General features: G+C 64.9%; 1 protein-coding gene across 4 annotated transcripts in view; it reads right to left on the bottom strand.

Moving 5' to 3' along the window:
* Positions 1–13,741, bottom strand: part of PRDM15 (PR/SET domain 15) — a 64,008-nt gene that overhangs the window by 33,565 nt on the left and 16,702 nt on the right. For all 4 annotated transcript variants that reach the window (XR_011388317.1, XM_070073125.1, XM_070073127.1 and 1 more), the window contains exons 2-5: positions 9,340–9,385; positions 7,509–7,602; positions 5,242–5,395; positions 3,435–3,687 (exon numbers count right to left, since the gene is read on the bottom strand). Coding sequence is in view for 3 of the 4 variants with exons in the window: in XM_070073125.1 (XP_069929226.1) it covers positions 3,435–3,687; positions 5,242–5,395; positions 7,509–7,602; positions 9,340–9,376 (538 nt within the window). In the remaining variant the exon portion in view is untranslated. The remainder of the gene's footprint in view (positions 1–3,434; positions 3,688–5,241; positions 5,396–7,508; positions 7,603–9,339; positions 9,386–13,741) is intronic.

Raw genomic sequence — 13,741 nt, 5'->3', positions numbered from 1 at the left:
CCTGCACACACTGAACCTGGGGCCAGGATCACGCAGGCCCTCAGCCCTGCACACGCTGAACCTGGGGCCAGGGTCACACAGCCCCCAGCCCTGCACATGCTGAACCTGGGGCCAGGGTCACGCAGCCCCCAGCCCTGCACACGCTGAATCTGGGGCCAGGATCACGCAGGCCCCCAGCGCTGCACACGCTGAACCTGCTCCAGGGTCACGCAGGCCCCCAGCCCTGCACACTGAACCTGCTCCAGGGTCACGCAGGCCCCCAGCCCTGCACACTGAACCTGCTCCAGGGTCACGCAGGCCCCCAGCCCTGCACACTGAACCTGCTCCAGGGTCACGCAGGCCCCCAGCCCTGCACACGCTGAACCTGGGGCCAGGGTCACGCAGCCCCCAGCCCTGCACACGCTGAATCTGGGGCCAGGGTCACGCAGCCCCCAGCCCTGCACACTGAACCTGCTCCAGGGTCACGCAGGCCCCCAGCCCTGCACACGCTGAACCTGGGGCCAGGGTCACGCAGGCCCCCAGCCCTGCACACTGAACCTGCTCCAGGGTCACGCAGGCCCCCAGCCCTGCACACTGAACCTGCTCCAGGGTCACGCAGCCCCCAGCCCTGCACACGCTGAACCTGCTCCAGGGTCACGCAGCCCCCAGCCCTGCACACGCTGAACCTGCTCCAGGGTCACGCAGCCCCCAGCCCTACACACGCTGAACCTGCTCCAGGGTCACGCAGGCCCCCAGCCCTGCACACTGAACCTGCTCCAGGGTTACGCAGGCCCCCAGCCCTGCACACGCTGAACCTGGGGCCAGGGTCACGCAGGCCCCCAGCCCTGCACACTGAACCTGCTCCAGGGTTACGCAGGCCCCCAGCCCTGCACACGCTGAACCTGGGGCCAGGATCACGCAGGCCCCAGCTCTGAGGCTTCTCACCCCTCCCCGGAACCCATCATCTATTGAGACACAGTTCCTAAGTAGCAGGCGGTGGGGGCTCCCACACCTGGCGTCAGCTGGGCAAGGTGCTAGGCGCGCCCCTTCCAGAATGGTGCTGTGCCCTGGGCGCCTCCTGGGGGCTGGGGAAGGGCGTGGGTGGGTTCCAGGGAGGCCTGGGGCAGGTGGGACCCCAGGTACCGTCTGCCCAGAGTGTCGGTGCTGGAGGGCGTGGTGGGCATTCCACAGGTAGAGAGAACACAAGGAATGCAACAACCAACCAATTCACCAGCGCCAATGACTCGGCTTTTCCAGAAACACCTGCTGCCGTGCGTCCCAGCCAGAAGCGACAGCCACAGGACGCACCTCTCTCGGCTTCAGTCCCCGAGTCACTCACTCCCTTCCCCGGTCAGAAGCCAGCGGCGGGTGGGGTGTGCTCAGAGTGAGCCCGCACTCCGCTCACACCAAGATCCGGTCTGACCATTGCCGCGTGCACAGGAGTCACGGGCCACCCCAGGGTCCCCTCGGGCGGGAGGTGGCTCTGCTGCCCCCCGCGGTCCCGGCTAACTGTGCTAAAATGCATTTCAGGCTCAGTTCCGGTTTAAAGGGTTTCCCAGCACGGGAAGAGCACTCAGAACCACTACTCCAACAAAGGCAGTGACCTCTGACTTTGACCTTGCGAGCCGTGAGGGCTGTGACGTCATCCAGGACTCAAGGCAGCCTCTAATGACCACACCCCGCTGTGACGGGCAGTTAGAGCCGGTCACGGGCACAGAGTGGCCGCTGCCCAGGCCTTGAGGACATGAGAAACCCAGGCCCAGATCTCAGCGACGTGGAAGCTGCCCGGGGAACCCAGCCCCACTGTGGCTCTGAGCAAGTGGGCGCTGCCCCAGGGCAGGCCGGGTAGCGGGATCAGCAAAGCCGAGGGGCGGGGCCTGGGTGCCGGAAGGGAGGGTTGAGCTCTCCTGATCTTGTGCCCTTGGCTATCAACACACGGAACTCTGCACACGGCGCGTGGTCGTCCTGGGTGTCTGCAGAGGGCGCACCCTCGTCCTGCAGCCCCCACCCACGTTCCTGCCAGCACCCCAGCAGCTCCCATGCCACCAGCCCTCACCAGCCAGCAGTGGGCTCCACGGGGCCCCCAGAACCCAAGCCTGCCTAGAACCTTGGCAACAGGATCTTTGCAGGGGGGTTCAAGGTGGGGTCACACTGGACAGAGCCACCCCCTGTCCTTATGAGGCCGAGACACAGAGACACAGGGAGAAGACAGAAGCGGGGGGTGGGGTGACGCACGCCCCGGCCCAGAAGGCTGGCAGCGCCAGGAGCTGGGGGCCGGAGACAGACGCTCTCCCTGAGACCCTGGGGAATCCAAGCCCGCCAACGCCGTGCCCTCGGACCCCCAGCCTCGAGCTGGGGGGATGCGTTTCTGGGGCCAAGCTCCCCGCGGGTGGCATCTGTTGGGGCAGCCCAGGACACCCTGTGGCCATCTCAGGCTCCTGCACTCCCCTGACCTGGGGGCATTACTGAAAACCTCACTTACAAGGAATCAACCCAGCACAGACCAGAAGGTTCCAAACGTGTCAAGAATCGTTCTCCATGGCTGCCTGGACCGCACTGCGAGAGCAGGGAGCTGACTTTCACGTGAGACCCCGGTCGCTGCGGGGTCGCAGCAGCCAAGCCAGTGTCGCCCCTTGAGCAGCCGATCTCCATGGCAACCACGAACCACGCCGGCTCCCCCTGGCGGCACGAGGCCCCGACAAGGGAAACCGTGCTCTGAGGTCACGCTCCAGCACATACCGGTGATTCCACAGGGTTTCCCGGGTAACGTGAAGACCCTCCCCCACGGGGATAAGGGAGATTCAAAACCCAGCAGGGAGCCCCACACGAACAACACGACGCCTCGGACCCTGGTTAGTCGTGGCACCGCAGTTGGTTCCTACAGCAGCAAGGACTTGGGCAAATGGTTCATGGGGCCACGCCTAGGCCTGTGAACACACATTAACACACGTGTGTGCACCCACACACACACAGATACACGTGCACCTGCAAGTACACACACTGGTGTGCATATACACACAGGCTCGGCCACACGCGTGGACACTGGCACACATGCACGTCTGCTCATGCGTGTACTCACACACACACACACACACACACACACACACACGGGCCCTGTGGACAGCGCCAACACTGCAGCCGGTGCTGCCTGTACTGCACCGTGACCTTGGGCCAGTTCCTGCCCCTCTCTGGGCTGCTCCCTCTGCCCCCACATGGGAACCACGCTCCCACCTGCAGGACTGGGAGGGGCCGCTGGGCGGAGCGCCCGGGGCAGAGCTGGGCCCTGGCTGTGCTCCGTCCAGGGCGGAGCTGCCCGCTGACCCGAGTCTCAGCAAGGACTGGCCGGGGTGGGGCCGGCCGCCCGCACCCCCGGCACAGCTCCCGGCCAGGGTGGGGCCCGCTGCCCAACCCCCCACCCCCAGCACAGCTTCCCGCCAGGCCTGGGGTCGGGGTACCGTGGACGCCGGGGCAGGCCGGCCGCAGCATGGGCTTGTCCATCTTCTTGGCGTAGAAGGCGGCGTACCACACGCGCAGCTCGGTGCCGGCAGGGATGTCCCGCGAGGTGGTGAAGTACACGTCGCCGCCGTGCTGGTAGGCGGTGAGGTTCTGCTGCTCGGCCTCGGCCGCCGGCCGCACCAGCATCATCCAGTTGCAGTCGTCCTCGTTGGAGGTGTCGAAGCACACGGGGTGCCCGTCTTTCTGGAACACCTGAGGGCAAGCCCCGCCCACCGGGGCGGGGGGGCGGGTTACACAGGCAGGGCCAGGCCCAGACACGGCCGTCCACGGGTGGAGGGCACCAGGCGGACCCCGGCTGAGCCCGGCCAGGCTGGCCGCAGGCAGGAGGAAGCAGGAGACACCAGCAGAGGGCGCTGTTTCACCAGGACACCTCCGTCCCCGGACGCCTGCGCTCCACACGTGGCCCGGTGGCACCAGATGCCTACAATCCACTCGCGTTCCACAAGGACACAGGGACCCGAGCTCTGCACCCGGCCTGGGGACCGTCAGGGACGGTCAGGACAGCTGAGTTCCACTCCTGCCCGTGGGGAGGGCTTGCACCCTTGCATTGGTTCCCAGTGGGCATGGCATGGCCTAAGGGACGCTACTACATGCCCACTCACAGCCCGTGACATTCCTGGGACGCTAGCCTCTCTGCTCGGTGCAGCTGTGAACTGGACACGCGTGGGCACCGGGGACAGCTGAGTCCCACTCCTGGCCCTGTTACGAGCGCGCCGGGCGGCATCGGCAAAGCTCCTTGCACTTTCTAAGCCGCCCCTCCTGGGGCCCAGCAGTGCTGCAGGTAGGGGCGGGGCGGGAGCAAACATTCTGAAAGCCAAACTAACCCCTAACCCCACGTGTGTGTGTTGGGGGGGGGGTTCACGCCCTGTCCTCTGATGGACTCTCGCTCCTCACTTAGGCGACCTCTCACCTCCACGGAGACCCTCCTGGAGGAGCCCCTCAAAGGACAGCGCCCGTGGAGTGGGGGGAGGAGGCAGGGGTCCCGGGAGGCGGGTGCCCAGCCCACAGCCCTTGGCTCTGGGGGCTTTGGGAAACTGCCTGGAGCACACGGCTGCCGGCGGCCGGGGTGGGCCCCCAACCCACGCAATCCCCGAGGCCGACCCTCAGGATCAGGGAACGGGAATGACACCCGGTGGGCACGGACGACTTCTCCCCAAGGGCCCTGGTCGCCGGTGCGTCCCCAGCAGGCCCGCGGCCAGCTGCCTTCTGCAGCCGGGTCTCCGCCCTCTCGCTCCCCTCCCCCCTGTTCTCTCTCTCATCAGTAAACCCAGTGCCCTTCCTTCTGCTTGCTGCCGAGATGGTCCTGTAAGCTCAGCTTCCCAGAGGACGGCCGAAGCCCATGGCCGAAGCCCACGGCCACTGGCTCCCTCCGCCGGGCTCAGGCCGCGTCTCTCGCCAGCTGTTCTGCCATCATCGGCTGTGTCCCCTCGCTGCCCGGACAAGAAGCTCGGCAGGGCCACCCCCACTCTGTGCAGGTGTGCGATCAAGACGCCGCCCAACGCCAGCCTGCCGGGCGCCCTCCGCACACAGCTCGGCTCGGACCGCTCTCCAGTGCAACACCGATCACTACAAAGCACCGACTTACCCATCAGGCTCCTGGACTAGGAAAACCAGTGAAAAACACGGAACATTTTCCTGGAAGCTAAGCAGAGCCACAGCTTCAGGGGCTTTGCCAAGGCACTGGCACGGCGTTGCCGCGGGGTGGCCACGGCGGCTTCCCGCACGCCTGCGGGCAGCGGCGCTCACCTTGAGGGGAAACGCTGACTCCTTCTCCCACTTGGCGACCCTCCTGGACTCGAACGGCCCAAACTGCGTGCGCTTGACCAGCTGCGTGACGGCGAACACGCCTTCGGCCCCGTCCTCCAGCCGCCGGATCTCCAAGTTGGAGGGAAGCGATGACCTGGAAGTGAACGCGCGGCTCACGGGGGCCCCAGCCCGCGGCCACGGCAGCAGGGGCCGGCAGGTCAGGACGCCCTGGGGGTGGCTCTGCCGAGGCCCACGGGAGACAGAACACGGCTCGCCCAGGGAGAGCGGAGCCAGGCTGACGTCGAGGCTGGGAGGACTCCCTCTCCCTCCCCTGGTCATGGGGCTCCCTGGGGCTCAGCTCAACTCCCACCGCGAGGGGCTGGCAAGATCCAGCTGGGCCCCTGGGGGTGGCCATGCATGCACGGAAGGACGCGTTCGACCCCGGGGAGGACGGCGGGCACCCGGCGGGCACCGCACGATGCAGGGCACGCGGAGAGCAGAGGGGAGACATGGGGAGGGGGTCACAGGAAACTGCACAAGACTGGCACGAGTCCCCAGCCAGCTGAGGTGGCCATGTCACTGCGGAGGTGGCCCTTCTCACTGAACTAGGAGACCGTCAGGGACAGGGTGCGGGAGGAGGCGAGGACACGGGTGGAGACTCCACGTGGGGTGAGGGGCCGGCGTTGTGGCACTGTGGGTTAAGCCACAGCCTGGGACGCCACCATCCTACATGGGCACAGTTGGAATCCCGGCTCCTCCACTTCCAGTCCAGCTCCCTGCTGTGGCCTGGGAAAGCAGCAGACGATGGCCCAAGTGCTTGGGCCCCTGCACCCACGTGGGAAACCAGGATGGAGCTGCTGGATCCTGGCTCCTGGCTTTGGCCTGGCCCAACCCTGACCACTGCAACCATTCGAGGGTGTGGTGGGGGGAGGTGAACCAGTAGATGGAAGACTCCTCTTGCTCCTCTGTCTCTCCCTTTTTCTCTGTAACTTTGCCTTTCAAATAAATCTTAAAAAAAAAAAAAAAAAAAAAAAAAAACCAGACACATAGTAGATTAAGCCACCGCCAGCAGTGCCGGCATCCCATATGGGTGCCGGTTCGAGTCCCAGCTGCTCCACTTCCGATCCAGCTCTCTGCTGTGACCTGGGAAAGCAGTGGAAGATGCCCAAGTGCTTGGGCCCCTGCACCCACGTGGGAGACCCGAAAGAAGCTCCTGGCTTCGGATCAGCCCAGCTCTGGCCATTGTGGCCATCTGGGGAGTGAACCAGGGATGGAAGACCTCTCTCTCTCTCTCTTTGTAACTCTAACTTTCAAATAAATAAATAAATCTTTGGAAAAAAAAAAAAAAGAGGCAGAGGCGGAGGCGGAGGCAGACACCAGGGTGCTGGGTCCCGGGAGCCCACCCAGAGGGCTCCCACCATGGGACCAGCACTTTCAACTGAACTTTTTTTTTTTTAAAAAAGATTTTATTTATTTGAGAGGTAGAGTTACAGAGAGAGAGAGAGAGAGGTCTTCCTTCCACTGGTTCACTCCCCAGATGGCCGCAGGAGCCGGAGCTGCACCGATCCGAGCCAGGAGCCAGGAGCTTCTTCTGGGTCTCCCACGTGGGTGCAGGGGCCCAAGGACTTGGGCCATCGTCCACTGCTTTCCCAGGCCACAGCAGGGAGCTGGATTGGAAGAGGAGCAGCCAGGACTCGAACAAGCACCCATGTGGGATGCCGGCGCCACAGGTGGAGGATCAACCTACTGCGCCATGGCGCCGGCCCCTCAACTGAACTTTCGTGGGCGACGGGCGGCCCCAGAGGCTCCGGGAGCTGACGGCTCTCACCTTCAGGCAAATGAACTCTGCACTCTGCTTTCGCGAAGCTGCGTCACACTGAGCAAAGAACAGGTAAGTGGTGTGCTGGGGGGGCGCACGGAGGCTGCTGAGCCAGGCTGACAGGGCAGCGGCACCTTCAGTGTCACACGGGCCAGCCTCCCGCGTGCCTGCCACTTCCCGCACCTCCCCTGCGCGGCTCGGGCTGGGGGAGCAGCCCTGGAGCGAGTCCCGCTGGCTACCTCCAGGCGGGCCCTGGGCCCCCGCCCACCGGGTGCACCTGCCACTGCACCTCTGGGCTGGGAACACAGACAAGAGCCACTGGGGAACCTGCTTGGCCCCGTCACTCGACACACAGACCGGTGTGGCCACGCAGCCGTGCGCGTGCTGACGGTGGTGTCCCAGGGACCCCGAGCTCCGGGAAGCTCGGCGACACGGGGCGGTCACTCACCTGGCCCTGCTCAGCACAAAGGAGTCTTTCACCGTGACCACTGGGCCCAGCTCGGGACACTCGGAGTCGTGGTACTGGCTGCAGTCTTCACACCCTGCAAGCACATGTCAGAGGGCGGGCGTCAGAGGGTGGGGTGGGGCATCAGGGGGCGGGGCGGCAGAGGGTGGAGTGTCAGAGGGTGGGGCAGGGCGTCAGAGGGAAGGGCATCAGAGGGTGGGGTGGGGTGTCAGAGGGCGGGGCGTCAGAGCATGGGGCGGGGCATCAGGGCGGGTGTCAGAGCATGGGGTGGGGCGTCAGAGGGTGGGGCGGGGCATCAGAGCATGGGGCGGGGCATCAGGGCGGGTGTCAGAGCATGGGGTGGGGTGTCAGAGCATGGGGCGGGGCATCAGAGCATGGGGCGGGGCGTCAGGGGCAGGTGTCAGAGCATGGGGCGGGGCATCAGAGCATGGGGCGGGGCGTCAGGGGGCGGGTGTCAGAAGGTGGGGCATCAGGGGGCGGGGCGTCAGGGCAGGGCGGCAGAGGGTGGTGTGTCAGAGCATGGGGCAGGGCGTCAGAGGGTGGGGTGGGGCATCAGGGGGCGGGGCATCAGAGCATGGGGCGGGGCGTCAGAGCATGGGGCGGGGCATCAGAGCATGGGGCGGGGCGTCAGGGGCAGGTGTCAGAGCATGGGGCGGGGCATCAGAGCATGGGGCGGGGCGTCAGGGGCAGGTGTCAGAGCATGGGGCGGGGCATCAAGGGGCGGGGTGTCAGAGGATGGGGTGGGGCATCAGAGGGCGGGGCATCAGAGGGTGGGGCGGGGCATCAGAGGGCGGGGCGTCAGAGCATGGGGCGGGGCATCAGAGGGCGGGGCGTCAGAGCATGGGGCGGGGCATCAGAGGGTGGGGCGTCAGAGCATGGGGCGGGGCGTCAGAGGGCAGGGCATCAGAGGGTGAGCGTCAGAGGGCAAAGCTTCTGTCAGCAGGCGGGATTCAGGGACGGAGACCCCCCACAATGCAACCTGGGTACTGGGACCCCTCCTGAACGGGTGAGACACACCCGAGTCGCATAACAAAGCAAGCAAGCCAGGGCACCACCCCCAGTACCCCACAGCTGCAGAGTCCTTCAGTAAGCACCTGCCTGGAGACACGCTGGGTACTAAGGCAAGTACCCACAGAGAAGCACCAGGGGTACTAAGACAAGCACCCACAAGGGGACACGAGAGGTACTAAGGCAAGTACCCACAAGGGGACACGAGAGGTACTAAGGCAAGCACCTGTGTGGGGACATGAGAGGTACTAAGGCAAGTACCCACAGAGAAGCACCTGCGTGGGGACACAAGAGGTACTAAGGCAAGCACCCATGTGGGGACATGAGAGGTACTAAAGCAAGTACCCACAGAGAAGCACCAGGGGTATTAAGACAAGCACCGTGTGGTGACACGAGAGGTACTAAGGCAAGTACGTGCCGTGTGTAACGAGAACCCCTCCCGCAGGAAGAGGTGCTGCTGGCGGCACACTCGCGGCCACACGGCCACCTCTGGGTGGTGAAGAACAGGAGAATCAGGTCACCAGTGAGGGCGGGCCACAGAGCCACAGCCCCGCTCTCCAAGCCTGTGCCGACCCAGCGCTGCCCCCTGTAAGGCGCCCTCTGCTGGCAGCCCTGAGAAGTGGTCCTGTCACCACCACCGGGCAGGCGCCTGCTCCCGCCCTACATCCCGTTCCTGAAGGCGGGCAGAGTCCTGCAACTCTGACCCAGCTTCTCTGTTCCACAGAACCACACGCGGGTGCGGCTGAGCCCAGACAGCAGGCGCCGCGGCCGCACGCTGGTCCCGGACAGGTGCACGGTCACTTACAGACGAACATGATCTCGTCGCTGCCATCTTCCGCCATCTCTGACACCTGTCGGGGCACGAAAGAGCCTGGTTAGGGACGCGCTTTGGCCACAGCCGTTTCACAGACAGCTACCAGAGGCCTCCCCAGCCTGGGCAGAGACCTCACGCTGTGTCAAAAAGGAGACAGTGGTGGGGTCTCCTCCGGCTGTGGGCTGGGAGTCCTGAAGCCCTGTTCCCCCTAAGATAAATGTTTCCAATACAAGCCCTGGACTTGAACGGCCTCGGGTTAGGGGTTCCTCATGAGCTCCGACTTTCACCTTTCACACCAGCAGTTCTTTCCACTGCTAAAATAAAGACTACCACTTAAAAAAAAATTTATTTATTTATTTATTTATTTAAGAGGTAGAGTTACAGACAGTGAGAGGGAGAGACAGAGATCTTCCACCCACTGGTTCACTCCCCAGATGGCTGCAACGGGGCTGATCCGAAGCCAGCAGCCAGGAGCTTCTTCTGGGTCTCCCACGTGGGTGCAGGGACCCAAGCACCTGGACATCTTCCACTGCTTCTCCAGGCCACAGCAGAGAGCTGGATCGGAAGGGGAGCAGCTGGGACTCGAACCGGCGCCCACATGGGATGCTGGCGCCACAGGCAGGGGCTTTGCCCGCTACGGTTCGAGTCCTGGCTACTTTTCACACCAACGTCTTTTCCTCGCTCAGTGGGCAGTGAATCCCTCAGGGGCAACCTCCCGGGGCACAGCTCCTCTCTCTGGCCTCTGCCTCGCGCCGAGCGCCGCCGCACACCCAGCTCTCTGGGACTAAGGCAGCGCACGGCGCCGCGAGGACGTCCTGTCCCTCAGGGCTCGGCCCGTCCAGCCACGCACCCTGGAAACCACCTCTGGGCAGGCGGCTGAGCACGGCTCGGGCTGCGGTCTGGGCTCGGGTGCAGGGCCTCGCGGGAGCCGCACCCAGCGTGTGCTGCCAGGCCACCGTTCCTCCTGCCGGGCGCTGGTGTCCCCTGTGGGGCTGCCCCTGAGACCTAACCCACAGACTCCTGGCCCCACTCCGCCCACCACCGCAGCAGGAGGACCGGCAGGCAGACTGCCCACCCCACCACGCCGGGGGCTACGCTGGGGAGGTGTGCGTGTGTCCCCGGACCCCGAGCTCCTGCTCCCCCGCCAGCTCTGCTGTGGTCCAGTGCATGGTGGGAAATGGGCCTTGGAAGATCCCCGCAGACCACAGAGGACAAGGGGCGCTCACTCTGGTCTTGCGGCTGGAGAGGCCCGGGGCGGCCGCCTGTCCCCAGAGCTGTGCCCTGGCCGACAGTGCAGCCAGGCAGGGGCCCCGGTGGCTGCAGCCCTCGTACTGCGTGTCACGGCCCGAGGCCCTTAGAGCAGTGGCCCTGGGCCCTGTCCCGGCCACTCTGCAGTTCTCAGCCAGGATCAGACGGCACAGCCGCCCTGGGCGGTGGGAGGCCTCAGCTTCCAAGCCTCTGCTGTCGGGGCAACATCCCGCCGCAGTCGCGGTGTCCCACTGCAGAAGGGGGGGCCTCCAGACTGCTGAGCCTGGAAGAAACCCCAGCCGAGGCCTGGAGGAAGAGAGGGCTTGGGGAGGACTAAAGTGCAGGCCGCTCCACGGGGACGCCGACCCCAGGCAAACTCCGTACACGGTGGGTCTGCGCCAGGAAGCGGCAGGGGCACACGGCCTGGAGGCTTCTAGGAAACTCAGCCCCACCCAGACCTTCGGACTGGCTCCAGGGTGTGGCTGGCTCTGTCTGAGGGCTCACAGGTGACCGTGTCATGGCTCAGGTCTGAGAACCCTGGGACACTCGGAGGAAACACCCACCTGCACAGCGGTAACCACGAGAGACTCCGGTCTCCCTCAGGAAATCAAGTTCAATATGCAGTCAGCGGGGCTCAGGTGCACCCAACCTGGCGGTAAGGGGACAGCGTGGCCCAGGCTAGGTTCTTAATGACAAGTGCAGCTCGCCCGGTAGGCGCTGGTGACAAGTGTTAAAAACAAGTTCAGGGTCTGGTGCTGTGGCATAGCAGGATAAAACCCCAGCCTGCAGGGCTGACATCCCATATGGGCACCGGTTCGAGTCCCAGCTGCTCCTCTTCTGATCCAGCTCCCTGCTACGGCCTGGGAAGGCAGTGGAGGATGGCCCAAGTCCTTGGGCTCCTGCATCCATGTAGGAGACCCGGAAGAAGCTCCTGGCTCCTGGTTTCGGATTGGCCCAGCTCCAGCTGTTGTGGCCATTTGGGGAGTAAACCAGCAGATGGAAGACCTCTCTCTCTCCCTCTCTCTGTAACTCTATATTTCAAATAAATAACAATAAATCTTTTTAAAAAACGAAACAAGTTCAAACAAGACGCCCAGGGGCTGGCACTGCGGTGCGGTGGGTTAAGCCACTTCCGTTATCAGAGTGCTGGTTTGAGTCCCGACAACTCTGCTCCCAATCCAGCTCCCGGCTAATGCACCGGGAAGCAGCAGATGATGGCTCACATCCTGACACCCGCGTGGGAGACCCGGATGGAGTTCCTGGCTGCTGGCTTCAACCTGATCCAGCCTGAGCTGCTGCAGCCACCTGGGGAGTGAAACAGCTCTCTCTCCAGTGAGACTTCCCTCGCTCTCCCCTTCTGTCACTCTGCCTCTCACATACATAAATCAAATGCAATGCAAAGAAAGTCCCAAATGCAGTCCGATACGGGATGTGGGCATTGCACCTGCTGCGCCTGAGAGCCAGGGCTTCCGTCCGGCAACCAGAAACCTGCTGAGAGCCGAGCACTGTGGGAACGAGCGCGAAACACGTCCAGTGTGCCGCTGTGCTGTGTGGCTTCCCCCCAGAGGCCGCCCCTTCCACGGTTCCTGCGCCCACGGCAGCCACGGCCCCACACGTGAATATCTGTCTTGACTCTCCTGAGAGAGGGAGACCGCGTCCCCATCCTTTCATCACAGCGTATTCTATCTAATCCGCTGTCAGCAGCCGCTTCGCCGGCCAGTTACCCACAGGAACACAGCGCCCAGGAGCACCTGCCACGGCCGCCATCCCGGGGGTCTGGGAACGGAGCCCCTGCGGAGTGGCGGGGGGAGGGGCTGCTCAAGTGTTCACAGAGCGATACAAGCAGGGTTTGGGGCCAGCCCTGGCTGGAGGATTGGACGCGCCAGGATCGGCAGGAGCGGGCGGCGGCTGGCCGGGGCGACAGTTCTCACCGTCAGCCCTGTCTACCAGTGTCACGTGAGCGCACACTTGTCACAGTGAAATGGCTGTGCAGCGGCATGGGCACCGCCCACGTCCTCATCTCCCGCGCGCTCTTCAGGTCCGGCCACTCAAGCGGTCCCGGCGCGTGCCCAGCCCAAGGAGCAGCTCTTCCCACCCAACCTGACCCGGCTGTGCTGGACACAGAGCCCTCTGCCCTGTGTCTCTCCTGGGCCGCCCCTCCCCCTCGCCCCCTGGCCACTCAGCCCGGGCTGTGGCTTTCCCGTCCCCACCACGGCCACATCCACCTCTGCAGCTCACACAGAAGCCACGGCGAGACCCACGCGTGTGTCCAGCTGCCCACCTGCACCTTCCCGGGAAGCCCTCAGCAACTCCAAGGTCAAGGGTCAACAGACCGCCTGGCCGCTCCAGCTTCCCTGCCGGGGAGCCCCTCCCACTCCCAGCTCGGGGATCAGAGCCGCCAGGGTGATCTGGAGCCCCAGGGTGATCTGGAGCCCCAGGGTGATCTGGAGCCCCAGGGTGATCTGGAATAGCCAGGGTGATCTGGAGCCCCAGGGTGATCTGGAATAGCCAGGGTGATCTGGAGCCGGAACCATCCTGCCCGCAGCCCTAGCTCCACCTCCCACCCGCAGCCCTAGCTCCGCCTCCCTTCGCCACACCCACCTCCCGCCCGCCAGCTCTGGCCCTGGCCTGCCAGCCTGCCACTTCAGCGGTTTCCCACTGACCCTGGGGCCGACTCCTGGCCACGATCGGGCCCTTCTCTGCCCCCCGACTCGCCCCAGCCCCTGCCTCAAGGCCGGCGGCTTTGCATGTGCAGCCCCCACCCCGGCCCCTCCTCTCGGCTCCGCTGCGTTTCTAAGTCACGGCTGCAGGTTTCGCTCTCCAGGGTGCTGCCCGCTGTTCACAGGTGCGCATGCGCGCCACTTCTCTATTCCCCCTCCACGTGTTTAACGCTTCGTCGGCAGCCTGGACCATCGGCGTCCACTCGGCCCCATCCACAGCACCCACGCCGGCCACAGGCTTGACCCTCGATTACAGATTCGGCCCTATCTAGCGCCCTCCCCAGCGGCCACGCCCCCGGCCCCGCCCACCACACCCCCGGGTGTGGTCAGCGTCCCCGGGTCACCCCCAGGACCCCATAGACGCAGCCCCGCCTCACCGCCCAGACACCCTCCGCCTCCTCCACCGTCCCGGCTCTCAAGACGTC

Source organism: Oryctolagus cuniculus, chromosome 4 (genome assembly GCF_964237555.1).
Source record: "Oryctolagus cuniculus chromosome 4, mOryCun1.1, whole genome shotgun sequence".
Lineage (NCBI taxonomy): Eukaryota > Metazoa > Chordata > Mammalia > Lagomorpha > Leporidae > Oryctolagus > Oryctolagus cuniculus.
This window is presented reverse-complemented; position numbering and strand designations above follow the sequence as displayed.